Source organism: Lagenorhynchus albirostris, chromosome 13, assembly GCF_949774975.1.
Source record: "Lagenorhynchus albirostris chromosome 13, mLagAlb1.1, whole genome shotgun sequence".
In the NCBI taxonomy this organism is placed as follows: Eukaryota; Metazoa; Chordata; class Mammalia; order Artiodactyla; family Delphinidae; genus Lagenorhynchus; species Lagenorhynchus albirostris.
The window spans coordinates 38,363,865-38,389,834 of NC_083107.1; the positions used below are offsets into that span (position 1 = coordinate 38,363,865).

The 25,970-nt window shown below is 44.6% G+C and overlaps 1 protein-coding gene across 6 annotated transcripts in view; it reads left to right on the forward strand.

The window, feature by feature from the left end:
* Positions 1-10,399: 10,399 nt before the first annotated feature.
* The window catches only part of BCL11A (BCL11 transcription factor A), a 99,151-nt gene continuing 83,580 nt past the window's right edge, over positions 10,400-25,970 (forward strand). For 2 of the 6 annotated variants that reach the window (XM_060169333.1, XM_060169332.1), the window contains exons 1-2: positions 11,666-12,161; positions 19,087-19,416. In XM_060169333.1, the coding sequence (XP_060025316.1) occupies positions 12,107-12,161; positions 19,087-19,416 (385 nt within the window). In that variant the 5' untranslated portion in view covers positions 11,666-12,106. Of the gene's footprint in view, positions 11,501-11,665; positions 12,162-19,086; positions 19,417-25,970 lie in introns of those variants that run through there. The other 4 variants (XM_060169336.1, XM_060169337.1, XM_060169330.1 and 1 more) reach the window with 3 other exon arrangements.

The window sequence follows — 25,970 nt, forward strand, 5'->3', positions numbered from 1 at the left end:
TTAATAAATAAAGCCATTTAAAACTGAATAATAGCTCTACACGCTGTTAACACTTTAACTTTTCCCTTCCTGCTCTAATGTCCTAGTGGGTAGCTGGATATGCTTTTAACTCAACATTTATTATAGTTAGGTAACCTCTAAAAAATTCTTAGAATATTCCACTCTTTTAAAGTGCTGTTTGGGGTCTTGATGTGCTGTGTTTTGTTTTGTTTTTTGAGAAATAAAATCTATCTCTATGTAACCTGCATATTTAAAGATTTTGAGCTAAAAGCAGATCTTCCCGATTTTAGGCTGAGCAAAGTGTTTAAAGTGAATTTGTGATGGGCAGGAGGAACTCTGAACTGGGTATGGCTGTTCCTGGAGCAGAGGTAGGGGGCATTTACTTCACATATTAACCAGATCTAAATGCTTACGAATTTTATTCTCCCTTTCTTGGACAACCTGTGATTGCAGCAGGGGGCACTACCAACATATGAATTACTTGGAAGTAGGAAGCTCAGGTTCTCCTGTTTCCCTGACTACTTGGAGGCATAACCACTGAAAACAGTTATCTCTCAGAAATTTGCATATTTATGGTGCCTCCTGCAGGTTCCTGTGATTGCGTTACAGTCAAGAAAGGTAACAGAAAAATATATATCCTCCTTTAACACATGAAAAAGGATCATATAGGAACCGTGACTCTAATAGGAGACTAATCCTTGCAAAGCCGGTAGCATGAAATTTGTTTCTGGAACATTTTTGTTTTGGTTTTGTTTTAGAATTTGAAGGGAATATTTTGGAAGTTACAGGACTAAGTCTCTGATTCCTTGAAAATAGATCTAGGAAAATACTTAACGTTTTGAGAGAAAAAAAAAATTAGCATAGATTTACTTATTCATTGATTGAATGCCTCTAAAGAACAGAAAATTCCTTACAGACACGGAAAAGCCACCCAATGGATCACTTAAAAGCCTAGTTCCGTGGCACATATATTTTTTTAGTCCTAGTCATAAGCAATGAACAAATGTGCAGTGTAGCTTTGGATATAAAAGGTAATTAGGTCTCAGAAGAGAATAGTTTCATTTTTATTGGCTCTGCGTTCCAGGGATACCTTTGATACACCTTTCCTCTCAGCCCCTTTTGACCTTCTTTGTGGAAACTGTACAGGGGCCAGACACTAGGGCTTGTTTGCTTGTGGATGCCAGATTTTTGTTACTCTGCTCACTGTCTTGAAAAGCATTCCACCAAAGTAAGCATCATAATTGAAATTACACCCAGAAAAATCTAGTCTTATCTCCACCTTAGGACCGAGGTGCAGTTAAACTCCAGTTTATCAGGGGTTTTAGTTCAGGGAGAGAGTTCACCCACTCTGCAGCTGGCAACACCTGAATGCAGGAATATGGGGGCTGAAGCTTTAATTCTAAGTGGTCCAGTTCCCTTGTGTCTTCATCAGAACCTCATCCTTATTTGATCACAAGTCTATTGTACTTAATTTCCTTCCCTCCTAAAAGGCCAGTGTACAGTGCTTATAGAACTGTTACCAGCAATCATCAGCAGACATCCTGAGTGATGGTGGAACTCCACAATACACAGCCTTCTCTGTATTCCATCCTTTCTTTGGAAATGCCTATCAAAATCAAGGGGATGAAAATAATTTTTCCTGCAATTAGACGTTACATAATAAAGACACAGGGTAGTAAAAATAACATAGCTATCAATAATACGTGGTGACATAAATGCCCAAATTGTGAGCAGAGGATTCTCTTATCACACATTAGTCACCACAGCAGCATGTGTACTTATGCACTACCTTTCAGTGTAACATTAGGCAATATATCTGTTTGTTATTCTGGCTAGGGAGATTCTCATTAAAATAATTACTGCCATCATCTTATTATTTCAGTGCAATGTTTAGGCCTTTGGTATCATGTTGGAAAAAATATATAATTCAGGATTAATGTTTGTTTATTTCCTTGCTGCTGGTCAATCCCTTGCTCCTAATAAAATGAAGATACCACCTGAAATCAGGGGCTCTTTTGCCCCCTTCCTCTCCCATAATGAAAAGCTTCTTCCTTCTAGAATATTTAAAAATTGGAAGTAATGAATCACAACTTTTTAGTATTGTCAGAAATGTATTAATTTTGAACGCTTCTACAAACCAGATATCATGTCAATCTTACTGAGGGTAAAATATCTGAAAACACAGGCCTGGGCTCAGCATTTAACATTTTCTCTTTGTCACATTAATTTTAAGAGATTAAAACCCTTAAATATGAAGATCAGTGGAAATACAACAATCCAGCTTGGAATTCTAAAGATGTTACTATAGCTAAAGTCTTATCAATTAAAAAAAAAAAAACAGTTCCTTTTTAGTTTGAGGTTGCTTTTCAGTTTGATTTATTTATGCTAAAATAAAAGAAAAAAAATGAGAGTTGCAAGTTCCCATTAAGGAGAGCTTACTTCCTGTAAAACATATGTTTTAAAATGAGCATATTTTAAATTTTCTAGAATCTTTAAATCAACAAACGCAAAAGATCTACAGTCTTTAGCAAAACCCCTTTATGTGCTTAATATTCGAATAATTAACATATTTGCCTTTTCCCCCCTCATATGTTTACTTTCATAAACTGAGTTTATTTTGAAAATCCACTAATCTTGAATTTTCTCCTACTAATTAAGCTCAGAGTTCAAGATTCAATCTTTTGAGAAGAGAGGGTCGGGATTCTCTTTCCATCATATTTGAAGAGCACATACTGATATTTCCCTTGTTCCCTGAGCAAGGCCACAGAAATCACTGTTTGGGGATGGGTGGGAGAGCAGTTGCCATTATGAGGCTCTGTGAGCCTTGCCTCTTTCAAATGAGAACCAGCTAGAACAGGCCTTGATATTTAAAGAAGGTAGTATCTGGAGAATCAGGCTTCAGAAGTAATCTCTCAGAGTTACTCTGTGTTGTAATGTACTTGGATTTTGGCTGTTTGAATATTTTATTGCATTTCAAAATCTGAGAATTGAGAACAATAAAAAAAATTTTATCTATGGTAGAAAGGATTTTGAAGTTCCCAGGAATCTAAGTGGTCTACTTCATAAGTCTTTATTCATGTACCAGACATTTCCTAAGGTCCTACTCTGTGCTGAGGGGTAAAAAGATGAAAAGGATGGAGGCTCTGCCCTATAAGAACTGACAACCCAGGACTTGTCAGGTGATAGCTTTTATGACATAAGTTACTATATGAAATATACACAGAGAAACATGCAATTGTTTCCACCTGACGCAAATGGGCTTGCGGTTTATAATGTATAGTTAGATAGCTGTGCAAATGGCCCATACTTCTTAACTATTTAAAAAGTGAAATAATGTAATTTTCCACTATATGCACATTTAATTTCTTAGTGAGCAGACACAAATACCTGTGTCTTTTTCACCTGCAGCAGCAACAGAAAATGCATTTGTAGAATTCATTCCTTGATTTAACAGTGTTAAATGCCTACTATGTGTTAGGGAAGTGAAATGATACATTCACAATTGCATGTTAGAAATAGTCTCTAAAATTGCCTACAAAACAAATGTAATACGGAAAGCTCATTTCTCAAGAGTAGTTAAGATATTTAATGTCATAAAACAATAGAATTATCACAGATATACCCATGACCAAACCTCATTATTTACCATTTTCATTTCTGAGAAACCAAGTTCTTTCTCCAACTGGTGTCAGAAGTAACTAGAGCTGTGTCCCCTCAAACTGGTCCTTGCTAAAGGCTTAGAACAGTTCAAATCAGCAATGTGAAGCCAGGGCTACCCAAAGCAAGGATAATAGTGTGCATCAGTATGGCTTTGGCATGTGTGACTTGTGAACTTTATACGATGGGCTTGTGCCTGTGTATGTGTATCTTAGTGCCTTAAAAATGAAAGCCATCCAAGAGCAGAAGCCATGTGTCATGTCTGTTCAGTGCAGTGCTCCATAAAGAAAGAAAGAATAACAGTTCTTAGGACTAGATTCTTCATTTTATAGGAATCTGGAGGCTTAGGTAACTGACCTTGTGCAAAGGATTTTTTTTTTTTTTTAAGAGAAAAAGAAAACAGGCAAATTGTATACAACCAGGAATGGGAGACCAGAGAGATTTGTTTATCTTCTACCAAGCTGCCAAAGAAGATGAAATAGAGACAGGCTTTTTCTACCAGAAAAGTTTCCTTTGCTGGTTTTGGCAGGAAAAAAAATACTGATGATTAACTATCAGGGAAAAAAAGGTGTCTTAAATTCTGGAAAAGGGACCGGAATAGCCGCAGCTCTTCAGTAATCTCTGGGAATGATTGGCGCACATCTGGAATGGTTGTGGGCCTAGGCATTTGTGGGGTTTATGAGAAACTGGCAGAAAAGGAACTTGAGCCTGGTGATGTGTTTCGATGACTGCTTCTCTTTTGTCACCTAGCTAATTCGAGAGGATACCAACCAAAGCTATTGTGAAGTGAGAATGATCAAGGCCCTATGGTCCTTAATGGCCTGATTTGGTGGTGGTCTGATTTCAGACAGAGAGAACAGAGAAAAGGGACTGTTCTTCTGAAAGTGAGAAGGTTTCTAAATGCAGATATGGTTGCTGCACAGTTCTTGATGGGTCTTTTTCTGTATGAAGTCAGTGGCCTTAGGGCCTGCCAGAAACACCCACCCAGGGCCACGTCTTGCTGGGCAGGGGAGGGACATAGAGCAGTGTGCATTTGAAAACTTCGTTTTAACTCATCGACCACCTCATCTTTACGGAATGGCTTTTCTGAAGGGTCAAGAGGTGGAGAAGCAAAGGTTTGAGCTTTTTAGCTTCATCTTTCATCCTATTTCTACTGCACTCTTATGGACGTGTTAACTAGGGAAACCACCCCCCCCATCTCCAACCCCTACCATCACTACCATCTCCACCACTGTCACCTCCATTAACACTACTACCATCACCATGATCACCACCACCATCTTTGTTTTCCTTATGATAGAATCAGTATCAGCCATATCCTCGCTAACAAACATACATTATGGTGATGGTATATCAGGTTAATAGAACATATTTCAAAATTCTGGTCCATTAGATAATCCAAGATAAATTCTTCATCAAACTGTCAACATTCAAAGTCCAGCAGAGACATACATGGTGTTTGTGTAGAGTCCTTGGATAGTCTAGTGCTGACTGCACAGTGCTAGCTGTTGCTTTTCTGAACAAACCAAATGATAACAGGAAAGCTACAAATTTTTGAAATAAGATGGTAATATTTCTCTTGTTTTTACTACACAGTTGATAGACAAGATAAAGAAGATTTCAGGCGCTTTATTTCTCCTCTTCAGTAAATTTATACTTTTTCATCAGAATGTATACCTCTGCGTATGTGTATGAGGTTGCATTCCTTGACATACAGTCTTGATTTTTTTTTGGTTTGTGTGTGTGTGTTGTCTGTATGTATTCCAGGATAATAACATAGTAAAAAATTATAATAATGGCAAAGAGTACTTGTCCAAATAAAGGACTAGCTGCCTATAAATTTTCCTTTTAGACAGTGACTGAATTCATAGCTGGAAGTTGGCAATAAGACCATCTGAAACCAGTAAAAATCATTTCTGTGATGTGTAAGGAGGGGAGGGAGGAAGGGAAGGTGGGAGGGAGGGAAGAAGGTGGGGGGAGGAGGGAGAGAGAGAGAAAGGGAGAGAGAGAGGAAATATCTCCAAAAGCTCTTCCTCTACTGAGTTATTCTTTTATAAAACAACTTCACATCTGGACTGATAACTTGAATTCCACCCAGTGCCATTTAAATAGCCCAAGTTATAAACCTCTTAAACTTGGGGTTTATAATAGAAACACTGACAGACCCCTAACTATAGTGCCTCTGCAGTAATGAAAGCACAACTATTTCATTATAGCAGTGTCTGGCAGGGCTGCTATAATTAAGAGTCTGTCAGTGTTTCCATTATAAACCCAAATTTTAAGAGGTTTTTAACTCACATTGTTTTAAATCACATTGGGCTGAAACTTGCTGTACAAAATGTCAGACCAGATGTGTGTGTGTGTGTTGCTTTTCCTCTTATTTACCCCCTCCCCACAAGAAAAGGGAAATAGGTGAAGCTTGTTTTTAAGACTGGGTGTGAAAAACATGTATTTAAAAAAATTATTCCCTTGTTAAAAGCAAAAGATCTATTGGGGGAGGGTGCACAGAAAATGAAGTTTGAGATATTTTTCATTTTTGTTTTTTCTGATTGTATTTTTTCCTTTAGAAGGGCTCTCATTTGGGAAACCAGATTTGAACATATCCAAAAAGCAATGTTACAAAAGTGAATCTTATGATACCCGGTTCTTGACACTGGTTTATTTGGACGATAATTGATTATGTAGGCTGCTGGAGGTGATGAAAATATCTTGCATTGTATTCTTAAGTGTTCAGCCGTTTTGATCTTTGGGGTAATCTTTTGGAGCTCACCATCCTTGGTGGGAATCACTTTTAGGCTAAAATGTACTCTTGTAACAGAGTTGCCTGATGAAAGCCTTATTGGCTCTGGGGGAAACTAATAGAATTTGTATGGTTATGTTGGTTTCATTTATGTGGTGATAGGATTTATTCACTTATTCACTCAAAAACCATTTATTGAGAATCTACTGTGTGCTAAGCATTGCATTTGGACGTTTCTAATGCGGTCCATTGGACTGTTTTCACTGCCCAGCACGTATGTGTCTTTGATGTCAGTGTTAGGGAGCTAAATTTCAATGTTCTAACCAGAACTCCTTGCTGTCTTCAAAGGAGCCTCTTACTTAAGTGGTGAGACTGCTGCCCACGCCCCCCTCCACACACACATTGTTGACTCAGCACACAGCAGCCCAGTCTAGAGGTAAGTATAGACTTATTTAGAGCAGATTCAGCTTTTGACTTCCTACTTTCCCTCCCTTCCTCCCTCCCTTCCTTCTTTCCTTCCTTCCCTTCTTTCCTCCCTTCTTTATTTTTTTGAGGGGCTCCATCCAGGTATGTGAAGTAGCCTGCCAGTCCCCTAAAGGCCCAGGGAGCCTCTGGAGAAATGCCATACTAACTGTTCCCCCGGAACCCCACTGGAGGAAGTCTGCCTTTTCAGGTGTAGACACTGCCCTCCAGGGGCCTCCTTAGGTCCCAGGCTCTGGATCACACTGTGAGCAGAGGAGGAAGAAATGTTATAGGGGGGTCAGGGCTGAGGAAGGCTGGGGAGAAGAAGGGACTGTGGCCCTCATGCTCACCTTTCAATTTGGGGCCCCCACACAAAGCCCACCCCCTTCCTCAAGCACAACCTCCCTTCCTTTTTAAAATTAATTTTCCTTTGTCTTAACAACACCCTAGCACTCCCACCCTTAAGAACCCCAAAACCTATGCCAAGTGATGAACCCAAACCTAAGTTTTATTTTTATCAAGATGACTGCCCATTCTTTATTTTCTGAAATTACATTAGGAAGAAAAAAAAGAAGAATGAAGTAAAAGCAAGGTGGGAGCGATTGTATTAACCATTCATTCAGTCATTCATTTATTTATCTTTAAGGCTATAAAGGTGTTTCCTGCTAAAGGCAGACAGTGAATATTTTATTTGAATCTTGTAGTTTCCATCAGACCTTTTAACCCTTCATTCTCCAGCTCAGCCCGAGTCCCCCGTGCCAGGCGATCCTCCACACGAGGGCTGGGACTGTATTAAGTCTCCCTCTTGGAGCTGTTTGTTGACCACATTCACGTTCAGAGCCCTGGAGCTAAAAGCACTTTACACCATAAAATAAAAGCACTGTCTTTTTTTCTAAAAGGTTACGTCTGGAGGCCACGCGGCTCATACTTCATACCGAAAACTACTGAAAGGACTATGAAATCCTCTATGATTTACAGTCTCTCACTGCATTAGGGTATAGATCTATTCGACTCTAAAAATACGGTGGGTTTCTAACCGACGTGAATATATGTGCATTATTTCAGAAAGTCTGTTAGAAAACTTGTCAACACATTATAAAGCATAAAACAGGACTTGGCTATTAAGTACGAGATCAGAGGCAGAATATATACTGCAGGAAGTCCTGGGGAGTCTCCTCCGCGGGCAAGATAGAAAGGGGGAGGAGGGGAGGGGAGGGGTCGTCTGTTGGCCTGGAGTTTACACGCAGTGTCGTCACCAAAGGTTTGGGAAAGAGCCCACAGAGCGTATTAGCTCCTCAGTGGAATCAGCAAAGGTTCTACAGCTCCAAATGAAGTTAACCGAACGGCCATAAAATAATTTTAACGTTGTCATAATTTATTATTTTCTGAAAGCTACTTTTGGAAAGTAAATATACTTATTGTGTATCCAAGTGTGCGCGTTTAAAGTGACCTTTCACCCCTCTACAAACCCACCTGCATCATTAATCAATACTTACGTAATATTTTCAAAGCTCTTAAAACAACACATTTTTATTTCTTTAAACACACATACAAACGTTCCCCCTCCCCCAGTTTTGGGCGCTTTAGCGAGCATCCAGTAGCAATGAGGGAGGGGGCGTCACTCGTAGGGGCGAGCAGGAGGGACCGCGAGTGGGGGTCCGCGACGAGGAGGGAATCAAATGCCGATACACAGCCCTGGTTTTCTGGACTGGGTGAAATCAGGCTGGGGGAGGGGCGGGAGTGGAGGGCAGTTCCTATTTCACTCTGGGCATTTTATGATGGTGAAATTAAATATATGTTAATGGTGGAAACGTCGCTACTTACCTCTCCATGGGTACCCAGGGAAAGCAGCTGCAAAACTGGGTTTTAAATGTTATGTTTTAACATGTGGTTTCGGAAGGAACCCCCTGGAATCTGAAACAAGTGCAGGAACATAGCAGACCTACTTGTAACTAAGTGCCTAATTTGCTATGATTTTTTTAAAAAAGAAAATCAATAAAATGTTGCCAGTTATTTATTGGAAATAACCACAGATAGCGGCCCTGATAGGGTGCCGGTTTTAGAGAGCACACAATTGTGTAATGAATTGTAATTCAGAAGACTGTTAAATGTGAACCACAGAACCTTTCAGAGGTAATAAAGTCATTACTTTTTACACTACAGCCAACCCTGAAAAGCTTTATACACACCATTATATATAAATCATACATATATATTTCCAGAACACACATTCACCCATTTATATACCTTTTCTATATATGGACTTTTATGGAGGGATGGGAAAAATATTTAAATTTGAAAAGCTCGGTTCCGAAAGAATCTGACTGACTATTGTTACCTGAAGGGGCTTTTATTTTATTTATTTTTCAAAGGCCTCCAGTTGTACTTTTTTTCTCCCTCTCCTCACCTTCCCTCCAACCATTCTCCTCCACGTCCCGCTCCCCCCACCCCTGCCCTGCAATAACATTCTTTTGGTCGCTCCAAGGCTAGTGGAACAAGACAAAAAAATAGACAGTAGTGGAAAAGAGATGCTGACCTGCTCTGAAGAACTCGTGAAAAAGGGGAAATGGTGTAACGCACACGCTACCGTGCTTTACTGCAAGTGAATCTTCCTGCTTCTTAAACAGGGTTTTAGTTTCTCCCCCCTTAAACTGGAGGAAAACAATAACAACAAACCATATTTACACAAACCCAGTCCAGCCCACATCTCTCCTAATGTTGAGCATCAAAACCTCCTTTTCTTCCTTAGAGGGGCCCGAAGCTTCGCCGAGCTAGGCAAATCAGTTATTTTCTAATGGGTTTGAAACTTTATGAAGGCAACATATGAATAAACAGCCGCTGGCCGGCGCGGCTCGGAGATGGGTGCGCGCATGCAAGCCCGGGGCCCTAGCTTAAAACAATAAAGCCCCGCGCCGGGTAGGTGAATTTACGAAAACGACGTCCCTTAGACTGAGGAGGGGGAAGAGAAGACACAAGGGGTTGTGGAGCCGCTTGGAGGAGAGCGAAGGAAGGCTCCTCGCTCTGCAGACACACACTCACACACGTCCACCTGCAGCTCGGAGTGTCGCGGGCCGCGGCTCTCCGCCTCCACCCTGCACCCTCCGCGCCTCCCTTGGACCTGAGTCCATTTTCCTCTCCCCCAGTGCCCTTCCGGATCTGGAATCGCAGCGCGGTCTCGGCGTGTCGGCGTCGGCTGAGGCTACAGGGTGGCGCAGGCAGGCGGGGAGGCTGGGAGGCGGGGGACGCCGGGGGACTTTGCGGGCACGTTTCTGAATAAACTTTCCAATCGCAGGGGGTGCTGTTGCTGTACATTTTACGTAAAACTGAAAGTATCCCACGCCAGAGTGAAGCCCGCTTTTTGACAGCAGTAGCGCGCGCGCGCGCGCATTAAAGAGACAGGGGTTTATTTCCAACAGGTCTTCCCTAATTTCCTGGGAACGTCTGCAGAAAGCCCAGAAGGGGGGCTGTGGGCTCCGGGGTGTGCGGCTCCGCCCGGGGCGTCCGGGGAGCGTGGCGCTGACCCGGGGCTGTCACCCCATCACTGTGGCTTCCCCGCTGCTCCCGCGAGCCAGTCGCTCTTTCTTCATTCCCCATTTTCTTTCCCCGGGTAACAGCACTGGACTAGTTGTGCTCTGCCTGTAAGAAACACTTTCTTGCCATTCCTCGGTGCTTTTGCAGTAGCTCTGGAGTGGGAGGGGGTGTGTCTTTCCTTGGGACCTGGCTTGGGGACCTCCCGCGGCCCCGGGAGCAAGTTCCCAGGGACTGGCACTCCCGGGACTGCCCGGGCTTTGTCCTCTGGCCGGCAGCAGCTCCGTTGAGGTGGACGCCTCGGCGCCTCCCTCGCCCTGGGTCCGGGCACTCCACTCCCGGGGCGGGAACCTGCCCCGAGTCCGGCTCCCTGTTTTTTATTCGTCGGCCTTTCTCTCCCTTTCCGCGACCGTTGAGAGCCTCGACTCCCTGCTCCCAGTTGCATTCAGACCCTATCGTTTGTCGGGACGTTCAGATCCCCGGCCCCCCTGCTTGGCCCGGGGGGCGCCCTCCCGGCCCTTCGGCCCTGGTCTGCACCGCTTCCCTCGCCCTTGCCCCCTCTCTCCAGGCCGCTCGGGCTCCCGGAGGCCCCGGCGCTGCCCTTCCGGACCCGCAACCCTCCAAACTTGAGCTGGACTCTGCTTCGCCGCGCGCTCCTTCCCGCCTCCCCTTGCCTGCCGCGTAGCTGTAAGTTGGAGGCTCAGCTCTCAACTTCGGGTGATTTTTCTTTGCCATTCTCTCCTCGGGCAAAGTTTCCCGAGCGCAGCCGCGGCCTCAAGGCTTTTGCTTCGGCCCCTGGCGTCCGCACGCGGGGTGCGAGCGCGGCGGCGGCGGAGAGGGGAAGTGGGTGTGCGCACGCAGGAGGGTGTCCGGGAGCAACTCTACCTGGCTTCCCTCCGCCCGCGCTTCCCCGGCCCCTGCAGCCTCCCCGTACACTCTGTTTTTGTTTGTTTGTTTGTTTTGTTTTTTAAATTTTAAATAATCTTTCATTTTAGGGTCCGCATGCGGGGGTGGGGAGCAGGGCGCACGTCTTGCTCCCCACCCCCTCCGCCCCCGCCACCCCTTTCTTCTCTCCCGGCCACGCCGCTGCCTCGGCGCTTGCTGCGGCCACTGGTGAGCCCGCGGCCCCAGCGCCCCCTCCCCTCGGCCCGCCCCTCCCACGGGGGCCGCGTCTGGCGTCTGCGGAGCCCCCCGCCCCGCACCTCCCCCGCCCCGCACTGGCCATTGGCTTGTCCTGGTCTCTTTTTCATGTCCAGCCCCTGATGTGTGTCCATTGGTGTGAGCTTCCCCTTCCCTCCTCCCCTTCTCTCCTGCTCGCCCTGCCCATGTTTTGTGTGTCTCTGTCCATCCAGACTCCTGACGTTCAAGTTCGCAGGGACGTCACGTCCGCACTTGAACTTGCAGCTCAGGGGGGCTTTTGCCATTTTTTTCATCTCTCTCTCTTTCTCTCTCTCTCCCCCTCTATCTCTCCTCTCTCTCTCTCTCTCTCTCTTTTTTTTTTTTTTGCTTAAAAAAAAAAGCCATGACGGCTCTCCCACAATTCATCTTCCCTGCGCCATCTTTGTATTATTTCTAATTTATTTTGGATGTCAAAAGGCACTGATGAAGATATTTTCTCTGGAGTCTCCTTCTTTCTAACCCGGCTCTCCCGATGTGAACCGAGCCGTCGTCCGCCCGCCGCCGCCGCCGCCGCCGCCGCCGCCCGCCCCGCAGTCCACCATGTCTCGCCGCAAGCAAGGCAAACCCCAGCACTTAAGCAAACGGGAATTCTCGCGTAAGTAACCCAATAATAGTAATAATAATTATTAATAATCACAAGAGCGCGCAGGACGAGAAGCAAGAGAGAGGGGGAGAGAGGGGTGTGTGCATGCATTTAAAATTTTTTTCACGAGAAAAAACCTCCGAGCGTCGGGATAAAAGAGATTAAAGGGAGAGGGGGAAAAAAAAACCCAGTCTCATCCCATCCCGAACCATAGCCTTATGTACACTTTTGGGATAGCACGAACCTTTTAATTTTATTTAATTTTACAACAATTTGACTGCTCCTCTTTCCTGCTTTCCTCTGCTTTATTTCGCTTTTCGAAAAGGAATGCAATGATTTCCCCTCCAGTTTTGCAAAATAATGGACAATGCTGTGGATGCTAACAACTCTAGTGCAAACCTAGGGGAGGGAACTGAAGGGGAAAGGGGGGTTGCTTCCACTCGCCGTAGGAAGAAAAACGGGGGGGTGGGGAGCCCAAGTCTAAAAAAAACAATTCCCAGGGAGAAAAGAGGTGAGACTGGCCCTCGGACATCAGCGCGCTCACGGTCAAGTGTGCACCGGGAGGAAAGTAGTCATCTCCACAATAGTGAGAAAGTGGGATTCTGGGAGGGGGCCCCCGGCGTTCTGGAGTCTCCCGAGTCTGGAGAGGGGCCGCGGCGGCAGGGAGAGCTTGGGCAACCGGGAAGGATGGGAGCAGCGGCCGGCGCTGCCGCCTTTTGTTCCGGCCCGAGGTGGGTGTTTGTCCCGCTGCCTTTTGTGCCGGCTCCTCGCGCTTGCCCTCCCGCGCCGCCGCCGCCGCCGCCGCCGAAGGGCAGGAGCAAGGGACGGGGGCGAGCGGGAGAGGGAGGGAGGGCGCTCTGGCCGCTGCCGCCCGGGTTGCCGCTGCCCGCCCCTCCCGGCCGAACCTCAGTGGCGGCGAGAAAACGTGAAAAATAAATAAAATAAAACAGGGCAAAATTTCTTGCCCCACAACAGAAGCCTAACGCTCCGCCGGCCGTTTTCTGCCACGCTCTCCTCTTTGGCTCCCCCATCGCCCCCCTCCCCGCAAAAATCTCACAGTCTCTAATAGAGGGGGTAAAATACAATTATCCCCTTCACCAAAACCTCTTTAGTTGCAAACTTAGAGCGCCGGCGGCACAGAGAGGGAGCGAGGAACTCCCTCCTCTTACTATTTTTTGGAAGATTTTCAAAAAAAGTGGAAGTGGATTTTGATTGGGAAAAATCTCGTGTCTGAATGTTTACAAGCACCGCGTGTGCGGGAGCCTCCTGCCAACAAACAGACAGAGGACCGAGCGCGGCGCGGCAGCCCGGGAGCGGGCGGCGGCTGCGGCCGGGCCTCGCCGGGGCCTCGCCGGGCCTCGCCGCGCCCCCGCCCCGCCCGGGATCGCCCACCCGGCGCCCGCCGCCCGCCCGCTGGCACAGCGGCAGGCCGTGCAGCGACTCAGCGCCAGCCGGGTCGAGGGTCCTCTCTGACCCCCCAGCATAATGCCCAGACCTCCTCCCTGCCATCCCTACTGCGAAATCGGCTGGGGAGAAACTCGGCTTTGCAAAGCATTTTTATTTTGCAGAGCAGCCGTAAAAGCGGGTTCTGTCCGCCCCCTACCCCCGACGCCTCTAGCCCCCAGCTCGGGGAGGCGGAGAGGTCACCACGTGCTTTCCTTGCCCCCCTCCCACCGGGACAGGCCACCAGCCCCCAGCTCCTGAGCGCGGCCAAGCCAGGTGGGGGTGGGTGGTAGGTGGTACGGGAGTAGTATGTTCGAGTATGCTTTTGGGGAGTGTTCGACCCTGGGACTCCACGCACCCCTCCCTTGAGTTCTTGTCCTCTACCACGGGCCTGTGTCGGTCAGGGGACCCTTGTGAGTCTATATTGGGGGTGGGGGTGGGTGGGTAAGTGGGTTGCTGTCTCCTGGCTAACAGAATGCGCCTGGAAAGGCAGGCGGTGGGCACTTAGGAAAGTTTGGCTGCAAGGGAAAGAAAGGAATGAGAGGGCCCACCTCCTTCCCCCTCCTCATTCATGACCCTTATTTTAATTTTTGCTGCAATTTTAAAGGACCACCCTATACCCAGTTCTGTATTTTTTTAAAGGGGTGTGTGTGTTTGAGGGGGGTGCGCAGAGGGAATTGAATTTTTCACTGGGCCCTGGAACTTGTCACACACTTCGAAAGCTCCCCCGCCCGGGCACGTTGCGGGGCCCTCCCTCTCCCCACCCCCGCGCATCCCTCCCTCGCCGCTCTCCCCCGCCCCCAACTCCCCCGGCCGCGCCGGATGCGGAGCAGACGCGGCGCGCGGCGGTGTGAAGTTACAGCCCGGCAGGTACCGGCGGGAAGGAAGGGCAGTGTTCGCAGCACTCGGGAAAGCTGGGCCCTTCTTCGGAAGGATGCACTGGGGGCTCAAAGGACGGACTAAGGCGTGCAGTCCGGGCTGCTCCCCCGTCCCCCACCCACCCTGGGCCCATCCGGAGATATCCCAGGCTGGGTGGGTCATCCCCCTCTCGCCGTGTCTCAGGGCTGGCTTTGCGTTGAGGAACCAGTTTGAAGGGCGTGCGGTCGTCTGTCCTTTCTAATTTTCTGGGTGCGCAGGGGGGAGCGGGAGCCATTCCGGTCTTCAGGACCCCCTTCCCCTCCCCGCCCCCATCCTCCGCTTCTTGGGCTGGCTGAGCCATTCGGTCGCTAGGAGGCAGAACAAGATCAAGAAAGCTCAGCGAACTTGAACCTGTACCAGAGCCTCCCCCACCCCCGCTCTGCATTTCTCGGCCGGGAGGGAAGAGCTTTGCGAGGGTGGGGGTGGGGGAAACGGACGGTTAGGCAGAATTCCCTTTCTCCCCCCTCCCTCCCATCACCCCTTATGTCTTTGTTCTTCATTTTGACTTTAAAAATGCTTCTTGCCAGGGCTGCAGAGAAGCGCGCGGCCGACACCCCCGGGCTCCGGGAGTGGAGCGGGGTGCAGTTTTCGTTCTCTTTCGGGCGGGCATTTTTGGTAGGGAGGAAAGGGGAGTGCGCGCTCTCCAGCTTCGGGGCAAGGCCAAAGGGCGGGATCCGGCAAGTTTGCACTTAGTCTCCAGGTTCACTTCTTCCACCCCCTCACCCCCATGCAAAGCACGGACCGAGGCGGCCACTGCGGGCTTGCAGGGCTGCTCTGCAGCCCGACCCCCCCCCCGGCTCCTCCGCCTCCTGCAGCTCTCGCCTTGAAGCCCGAAATCACAACAATAGTAATAGTTATCATCATAATGATGCGGGCAAGCGGCGTCATTAATAATGAATAACCGCAGCAGCCGCCGCCGCGCTGCGCACACCGGTGCCGGGAATTGCGGGAGAAAGGCATTTGCAGAGATCCCTCAAAGTAAAAAGTGTGAGCCTCTGGACACAGAATGAATTTCAGGACCCGCGCTTTTGGTGTGTGCGTTGATACCGAGACAGCACCCGGTTAACCTGCCGAGTTTTCCAAGCCTCACTTCCCAGTTCTCCAACTGGTGGTCCTGGGGAACAGTCGTCACCCCGCGGCCACGCAGGACCGCCGTGGAGGCAGCAATCGGGTCCCCAGGCTGCCCGCCGCCTCCCGCCCCGGGTTGCCGGCCCCACGGCCCCGCGGCAGCCGCTGCACGTGTTCCCAGCGAGCGCGGCCGGAGCCTGCGGCCAGCACGCTGCTCGCTTTGTGCCTCAGAGTCCCAGCGCCCAACTTCACTTTCCGCACTGCCCACCCCCGCCGGCCCCCCTGCCCCCGGCCTGTCGCCCCTGCCTTCGCTTTTGTTTCTTTGCTTTTTTCTCTCTGCATTTCAGCCTCGGTTTGCTTCCTTACCCTGTTAAGACAATCAAAGGGAAGGACTTGGAAAGCAAACTTGAAGGCAGAGCTCTCTTTCCCCCTCCCCCTCCCCCTCCCCAGCAGCCCTCGTTTCGCTAGCTCCTTCCTCCTTCCCTACATTTCTTCTAAGGCTTTTTTTTTTTTTTTTTTAAATTTATTCCTTTGCAACTGCAGAGAGAGGAAGGAGATCTCAGTCAGCCGCTGGGGCATTGAGACGTTTCGGTCAGTCTTGCTGTTTGAACGCAGAAGCATTTTATTTTCAATTTCTTTTTCCCCTTGTAGAGAATTCGCGGCTAATTATTATGATTATTTGCCCACTCCTTTCCACTTCAATCCTGGACTCCCCGCTTTGTAGCCAGAGCTTAGGCCGGAGCTTAGAAACGGTGGTTGTGTGGGAGTGAAGGAGGATGGAATTGAATTGAGGGAGGGGGTAAAATGGCTGAGGTTAGGAATGTTTTTAGGGAAAGGGGAATTTGCATTAAAATACAGAGAAATTATCAGAGCCCAGAAAGGAAATGTTGATTGCCACTGAGAAAAGATGTCAATGCAAATCAGTAGACTACAGCAAGAGAATTGTATTTTCATATTTTCTTTGTGCCCCACTTCGTCTGATTTTTAATAATATAGTAGCAATGATAAAACATTTTGGTATTTCTCTGAACATCACTAGCCAAATGTTTAGCAGGGAGCCTGATGTTAACCGTATTTCATACATTAGGATATAATTCTTGTTAATTAGCAATAATTTATGTTAAGAGCATAGAAAATGTTGAGGTTATAGGTTTTATATCTGTACATTTGATCATCTTGTTATTTTCAAGAACTTTGCCTCCTATAAAATTAATTAGGTGAAATGTGGAGGTGTAATCAGCAACCTCTGAATTACCACTTCATTTCCTGGTTTTGATTGTAAATCAGTTCAGTCACTACATTTAGAAGACTTTAACCAAGTCTGTTTTGTACCACATTACCTTTAACTGTTTGATAACTAGGGGAATATCTCCTTTTGCTCCCAAATAATATTTCCATTTTCAGAAATGTGTCAGGGCTTGGGAATAAAAAACAAATCTTAACGGTGGAGTTTAAAAACATGTTTTTGTGCAAAGGTTCTATGTACTACTAACTTTAATAAAATGAAGTATTTTTCCGGAGTCTTTCTTCAATCTGTAAACCTCAGAACTTGTAGTTAATGCTGAACAACAACAACAAAAGCCACATTTGTTAATGTGTACTTAAAATTCTTAATTCACATAGGAGGGATCTTGGAGAATGACTTCCTTATTCAGTTCCTCACTTGGTCACAATGAAAGCAAATAGGAGAAAAATGATATAGAAGCACAATGCAAAAGCTTTCTGTTTGTCTCCTTTTATTTGAAAAGTATGCCTGTGTATTTATCTTTTGGTCAGTATGTTGGGCACAGAAATATAAGTGCTTACTTTGCTGTCTTTATTAGTAGGAATATAACCTTCATATTCCTGTGGTGACCTTATGTTAAATTAGGAGGAGTACCAGAGGCTAGAAATTATGACATGTCCTACTTGAGCACAGGTGCAGCTAGGCAGGGCTCTCTCAATATTATTTCACCCAGCACATCTGGGAGTTACTCCAGATCTTCCCCCTCAATATTCAGTCTGGATAGGGTTGAAATAAATTTAACCTGAGTTCACTGGATTTTTGCACTTTATCAAAATCTGTTCCAATATTCTACACTCAAATTAAAATCTATTTTTTGATTCTCTGTGGCTTTAAGTTCATTAAATGTGAAATTGGCAGCTTGCTAAAGAAGGTCAGACTGATTAACTGTTTAAGACTTGTACATTATCTGCTTCAGTTTTATTAACTGGCAGCATCCTGGATATGTTTCATATTTTGTAATTTTGTGTGTGTGTGATAGAGTAAGCATAAGGTTTCAGGAGCAGAGACTTACCAACTCTCTTTTCCCCTTTGGAAGTTTAAAAAAATGATAGAAGCTGTTCAAATAGATGCTGGAGTATTTTGGTGCACGGTTAAAAAAAGGAAACAGGAATGAAAGACCTATCTACCTTGTTATACCATCCGCTGGTGATTATGTGTGCAGAAATAGTCCCATAATGAAGCGTTCTGGAGCTCATTCAGAAAATTAGACAACTTTGACAACATTAGGCAAAGTATTTCAAGTCTAAAGAAAGGACTTCTCAGCCTTGATCTGAAATGTGGCGTTTGCTTGACCATTCTGATTTTTACGTGATGGGGGCCACCAACTGCAAACATGTTTAGAATATTTTAGACATTCCTTTCTTCAGAATGAAAAAATGACTAATTGGCTTATTTTCTTAAGTACTCAAAAGTATCCCATTTAGCTAATGTGTCTGAGAAGAATTGCCAGTGAATTTGGTATTTCTTTGATTTTGTGGCACTGCTGAGAGTGAGATCAGAAAGGTTTTTGGCACTGTGAATTACGCTGCGTTATGATTATTATTTAGATCTGTTTCACAGGTGAATGCAGTCTTTTTCTTATTACGGCAGTGTAAATGTGGCACATTTTCTGTGTGTTGTAGTAGCTTTCTAATTTATGAAGCCATGTCTCTGTATATTTAGAGTATATATGTTCACACACAAAGGGTGTGTGTGTGTGTGTGTGTGTGTGTGTGTGTGTATGTTTATTCACCTCTCCTTTTATTCTTGGGCACAATAGACAACTTACTCTATACGAAAAAGAAACAAATTTGGTTTCAATCCATGTTTTTACCAGGTTTTTGGGGGGGTAGTTATTATTTAAGCTTACTTTATGTTGCCGCATTAACTATTTATCTAACAGTCACATTCTTTCTAAACTTACAAACCAGACACATTTGGGGTGTGTGTGCGTGTGTGTGTGTGTGTGTGTGTGTATGTGTGTGTGTTTTCTCTGGAAGTATGCAAGTCAGGCAGTTTTCTTTAAATATATGATGATTTGCCTCATTGATAAATTTGCTTTCTTGTTGACAGTTTCCACATCCGTGTACATTTTATACGCTCACATTTTTCTGGGCATTAAATGGAGGAGGCTAGAAACCCTTTACATAATGTGCTGGGATGGAATGGGGTTGAGAATGTATTTCCCCGTATTCTTTCCTTTCTGGCACTCTAATAATTGTGCTTTTGTTTCTTCAACCACAGCCGAACCTCTTGAAGCCATTCTTACAGATGATGAACCAGACCACGGCCCTTTGGGAGCTCCAGAAGGGGACCATGACCTCCTCACGTGTGGGCAGTGCCAGATGAACTTCCCATTGGGGGACATTCTTATTTTTATCGAGCACAAACGGAAACAATGCAATGGCAGCCTCTGCTTAGAAAAAGCTGTGGATAAGCCACCTTCCCCTTCACCAATCGAGATGAAAAAAGCATCCAATCCCGTGGAGGTTGGCATCCAGGTCACGCCAGAGGATGACGATTGTTTATCAACGTCATCTAGAGGAATTTGCCCCAAACAGGAACACATAGCAGGTAAATGAGAAGCAAGGAGAAAAGCTGTTTGCATGTTTTCTTTTCATTTTCAGAGGCGCTGTAGCCAAGCACTAAGGAGTGGTGAAGTGCTTTCTGTATTTCTCCATGTGACTGTCCATGACAGCCCTGTAATGTTAAAATAAGCATTCTTATTGCTTATGTCCAGAACACATAAAAATAAATATTTTCCACTTCACCGAATCAAATGTAGGCAGAATAGGTTACACACACCTGATACCCTCTCTCTGGATCTGCTGATTCTGAATTTCTTTCCTTTTCTCTCCCTTTCTCATTTTTAAGTGTTGAACCTTACTACACCTAGCCCAGTTTCCGAGGTCCATTTCCAGCCTTGGTGACAAGTCAGAGGCAAAGTGGCTGTATAGGCATTTGTAGTTCAGCCAGTGACCTGTTTGAGTCAGAATACTTGATCAGACGTCCCTAGGGGTGCAGTTTGTTCTCGATGTTTCCATGAAGTTGGGTGGGCTGGAAGGGCATTTTGGAGGGGCTGGAAAGAGTTAACTGAGTTTCAGGGCTAGCCTTGGATCCATATTGGCTGTCAGCCCGTATGGGGCTGTAATTAAACACAGCCCCGTGGTGGGATGACACCGTGACCTTGACTTTAAGATGCCATTTTCGACTGGCCAGGCCAGAGTAGAGAGGGCAGTTGCTGAAGCGCACAGACATGCTTACTCGAAAAGTTTAAGGGCATGTTGGAAATTTCAAAAGGTTGGTTTGACAGGAACGGCTGCTCCCTGCAGCCTGCCTCCTCAGCTAAATGATAAATGCTTCTCTGTGCTCTCTCTTGTCTCTGATGTGGTTTTGACAGATGTATCTTGATTTTGTTTGTGGTTTACACAACCACATGTCACCCTTACAAATGTCCAGTGCAGACTTCCACTGTTTCTGCTATAACATAATGTAAAAATTCTCTTGGAAAAATATATACACACGTTGAACAGCTCTGCTTCCTTTGGTTAATTTTAGCAGAAAGGTAGCTAGGGGTGTGGGTTTCTCAACAGCTCAAGGGAAAAGGAATTAATGGCTAACAGAGGGACTTAAATCCCCACTCTAAGTGATAAACAGCAACACTATACAGCGACCCTTAAAACATTTTTAAAAATGAAACAATGGTGATTTAATGTCCAAGATGAAGTGAATGCAGATTCTGTGGTAACAAAACTGGCATGCCTGTCGGTTGGTCACTCCCCTCTATTTCCCCTGCTGCTGCCCCCAAAAGGCAGAGGGTTTGTTCAGTTTTAGGAAGGGTAGTGCATAGAATCAATTTATTCATTGGAACTTGTCCCTTCAACCTAGTTTGACCACAGAGTTGAACTGTAGTGGGTCAGTAGTCCAGAGGGGATTAAATGTCGTATTATTTCTCCTCCCCCCCTCTGGAATTTGATCATTAAAATCAAACGTGGCATTTTTTCTTTCTCTCTTTTTTTTTTTTTTTTTTAATGCTGCCTGCAACAACACTCAGATACTTTTTCTTTAGTGAAATGAGAAATCTGCTGCCAGGGAAGGTGCATTCACAAAATATTTTTCTCGAATCCACCACATGTAGCTTATATGACATGCAGGTTAAGATTTTATCCACCCCTCCCTGCCCCCCAGCAGGATATGGCAATGACCATTTCCATGTGCTGTCTTGTGACTGGAAGGAAAATGAACAGAAGTGTAAGGCATGATTAATGAAGCAAGAGCAAGCGGAAGGGGATTTGTCGTCTTAGGAGATCCAAAGCCTTTCTAAATCACCAAATATGGAGTAACACTTGCGTGATGTAACATCGTATTTACATATCGAGCTGCTCGTTTAAAAGACAAAACACAGTGTCTGTCAAGCAAGAATTAAAACCACACTCCTTACTGAGGTCCCAAGTAGGTTACTCAGTCTCAGATTAACCAGCTTGAAAATTCTGTGCCTCTGTACTTAGAGGAGAAATCTAAAAGCTGGGGGGAAGGCTCTCTAGTGAAGGCTTTTCGCTGTCCCAGTTGTAAATCTACGTAGGGAAGAAGAAGAGATATTTTCCTTAACTCTCTGGTTGTCATAAAGGTTCTTTTTTTTTAAGGACTAGTGCAGTAAGAGAGCTCAAAGAAGCCCCCCAAAAAGCACATTTAAAATATGTTTTATAGGGCTAATGCTACGTAATTACACTGAGATGAAGAGCTACTTAAGCTATCTGAGATATTCAGTGGGTGCACCAGTGCTGCGACCCAGGTGAGGTAAACCTTTTCATTCACGAATAATTACAAAGTCTTGATTCCTTTCATTGTGTGTAATCACCTGTTCCCACCCTGGAATTGGCTGAACGTAAATAGCGTGGTCGCATCGCAAAGCGAGATGTCAGTAACTAGAGTCACGACTTTTCATAATTCACGGTAATGAATTAAGGAGTTTCCTATGGTGAAATTAACGTTCTGCCATCGCACGTAAATTAAGATGCCCTGGCCCTTAGGTGCCTCTGAAGCGAAGTTCTGGAAGACGGCTGTGTATTCCCAGCCCATTTCTCTAGAGCACGTCTTCACAACTCCCAAGTCTGCTTTTCTTTTTACGGTGAGGAAGGAAACAATAAGAGTAATCATTCAGTAGATATTTGAATTGTGTCACAAGAAGAAAGGAGGAGCAATGCTCTGTATTAGGAAAGAGGTATATTGATGAATCTCTAGAAGAATATGTTTGGCAGCCATATAAGAGGTAGTTATTTAAATACGCTGTGTAGGAAAGGCCTTATTAAAGTGCTGTAAGTTGGATGTGAGCTTACTGTGTGCTCTGTGCTGTTTTATAGGCAGGAAGCTGGAATCAAACAGTGACAGATCTTCTTCCTGAGATAAATAAAGCTTAGAATTTGGGGCTTTCACACAGGAGATTGAGTGTCCTTTAAAACTTCAGTAAGATGATGTGGGTTTTGGCTGTACATAGGCCTCTCAAAGCCGAGTATTTTTTAGAAAGGATGATTTTTACCTGATTGAATACACACGTATATGTTGATCAGGTTTTTTTTTTTTTTCATTTCATTCAAAATATTGTGTGACTGTGATCCACGGAGACCACTGAAGTCGTACTAATTTAACTGGAAATGGGCAGGTTATATTGTGCAGGGCCCAGTTCATCAATGTTATGTGTCAGATATCCACCATCAGATATCAGCAGCCTTTGACTGGCAGTCAGGGCTTTTAATTAGGGTTTTGTTTTGTTTTCTAGACTCCTGTTTTATGAGGGGGAAATATTCATTGAAATTAGTGACTGTGGAGCTGCTGTTCACTTATAGAAAAGGCCAAAAAATATTATCCCACAGTGTCAGCTTTGAGGTTTTGGCTGTTGCACATAGAAATCTTTAAATTAGGGTTGGGCTGTCATAAAGTTAGCTTTTTGAGAGAATGGGAGAAAATATGATTAGTCCTGTAAAGTGTAGTGAAGTCTCTTGCTATTGATATATAACATTTTTTCTCTTTAAAATCATGAACATAGACATTGATGTCAGGGCATTGAAAAATTATTTGCCTAGACAATACACCTCATACCCAGATAATAATATGTAAGCCAGAAGCTCTGTGAGAGGAGAAATACTAATTCAATCCAGAAATATATAAGCATGTTACTTAAAGGTAAATCAAGTATAACATACTCATGCTTTTTAGAATTTAGAAACTCAACTTGCCTTTTCTTTTTGTACCCATTTGAATTCTTTCTTATCTCAGACTGAACTGGAAGATGTACTTTATGGTATAATTGTAAATGAGACTATAAATTATAGTATCCTATTATAACCTCTTATTTTTCATTTCTCTTTATTTGTGTGATTCTGAATAAAAACCACTGACTTCTGAAGTGAATTTTTAGCATGGCAGCTAAAACAAACAAACAAACAAACAAAACCCCAGTTTACTGGTGAACATTTTATTTAACCTTCACATCCAGAGACTAAAGAATATTGTTTCCTAATAAATACCTAGGATTTTCATTGGGAGCCTGTGTTTGTGGGACCATTACCCAAAGGCTCATGTTCATGAGACTGGGAGTCCTATATACAAGATGTATTTGTAAATAAGACAGAGAAAGGTTGTGAACTGGCAGCTTGGATGTTTTGTCAAAGTACAATGTGAGAGAAACTCTTTCTAAGACAAATTGTAAATAGAACTGTCACAGCGATTGCATGATTGAGCCGCAGAAGTGTCTTACAATTGTTGGCATTGTCAGAGGACTTTTGAAAGCTTAATTAAACACAGTGGCCCGCATGGCTGCTAAATTTACTTCGGCAAGCCAAAAAGAAAAAAAAATCTACAATGTGGAAGATCCCAAAGATCCCAAAGTTCTTCCGACGTTACCCTTTCCGTGACACAGAAAAGATGCATTGTGCATTTTCCTAGTTGTCTTTTATAAATAGTTTTGAGAATAGGGCCACGTGATATGAAGATCATCCTGTGTGTGATGTGGAGATTGTGTTAGTTTTTCTGTCTCCTGCTGTTACAGACAGTTAATGTAAAAATGGCCTTCTATTGGAAACACAAATATGTATTCACTTCAAGAACAGGAGAAGAGGGGGAAAGTTTCCCTCCCATTCTCTGTGTTTATTCTAGGAAAGCTTAAAAAACAGTGCTGTAATTTCTCAAATCACCCAGTTCCTCGTTGTATTGCAAGTTGTGCCTTTTACTTTTAAAGGATCTGAAATCTGTTTTGCACACCTTTCTCCTGGTGAATGTGGCATTTAATTGTGGAGCTGCCCATGGGCTGGAAAATGCAAGTGAGTATAGACACGTGCAGGCAGCGTCAGGACAGCAAACTTCAAGCTCAGGGAAGAGGTGAATTGGATGCATATTAATGGCACATTTTAGAATCCTGGAAAATCATTGTTGTCACACTGCAGCCTTAGTGCAGTTTGGCTAATGTGTGTGTGGGGGGGTACTAAATTGAAGTATGTAACAAACGTGCAAATCCTAGGGAAGCATTTTTCAGAATTTTGTGATTTCTTAGTGAAAGTATTTCAAAAAGGAGAATAGGTGAATGGTGGCCTTGTACACTAGTCAGTGAAAAAAAGAAGATAGTTCGGCTTTCGTTTGGGGGGAAAATATGAAATTTTAACTGAAGTAGCACAGCTAGGGAGATGCACCGAGATTGCGTCACTTGATGTTAATTTAATCTACTCCGGTTGCTCTGTTCACACCCTTATTGCACAAAGAAATCATTTGACAAAATTTACCCGAAGCCCAAATCTGTTTTTACATACAGTAGTACCAGCTTTGTGCAATAAAAGTCACTTAGCATCAAACTGGACCCAGCCTGGCACCTTGCCACTTTTTTAGCAAGAGATTTAATCACCAAGGATCTTTAGTACCTTTCTGCTTGTTCAGATTTCATTTGGGTCATGGTTATGTCAGCAGTGTTGTTATTACAAGGATTAAAAAAAAAAAGATTTAAACGTAGGGCCCATTTTTAACACTATCTCAAATCGAACAGGTTTTAATTTTATGTGTCAATTTGGAGGATATTAATAAAGTTCATAAAATATATTCAGACTATATAATTTAATGGATAATGACTAGTATTTTTATTTGTAATACCAATAGAAAATTGGCATCGTATCCCTCCCTCCTCTGTTCTGTCCTCCTACCCAGGTAAATAAGCATCCTTAAACTGCTTCTCCCCTTTACTCCCAGGGGTTAGAGCTCTGGCCAATATCAGTAAATTTACCATAGTAATTTGCCATGTAGTTTTTACAACAATGACCTAATTAATTTGAGCACGGACCATATTATTGCTAGTAGAGTCATTTTCTGTCACAAACTTAATTTCTAGGAAATGTAACCTGATGAATAAGAATGCTTGAGCTCTCCACATGTGCTCCTAAAGACCAAAGGCAGATTTAAAATAATAATTAAAAAAATGCCAGCATTATTAAAGCTAGTATGCTTGATGCCAAACTCAATTTGAAGCCAGTAAACATCAGACTGTATTTCTAATCAGTTTTAGAATATAACGTATTCCATATTGGGTTCACTGGAATTTGTCTCTCTGCTTTTTACTGGCCAGCTGCACTCCCTATGCATTTTAAAAACATTTCAGCAAAGGCTTTTGCTGTTCTTAGCAGGGTTAGTAACTTAGGGTCTATTTCTGAGCTCATTCGTCATTCTGCGATGGCATTGAGTTAGGTTGGCAAGGGAAGGATTGGAGGCATGGGGGGGTGGTGAGGTCACTTGTGACCCCAGCAGGGAATAGGTGAGCTTCATTTGCCTTTACAATAGGCGCACAGCTACTGCACCTTGGAAGATCTCTCAGGTGCCGCTCAGATGGGCGCATGTAAATGCCCTGTCAGATGCGGAGCTGGAATATTAATGCTTCTTCCACCAGCGCACCATAATAAAGCTGTACACAGCCAGCTTAGTATGCAGCTAGTCTGGGGAATTGTGTAAACTTAGATAGCCCAGTGTGAAAGACAGCAATGTAAAAATGCTGGATATGCCACAGTTTCCATTCTTGTTCTCCTTTGATCTATAGCAAAATGAAAACATCATCCTTTCCTCCTCTTGGAGTTGTCTCCCCGACTCTGCCACCTCCC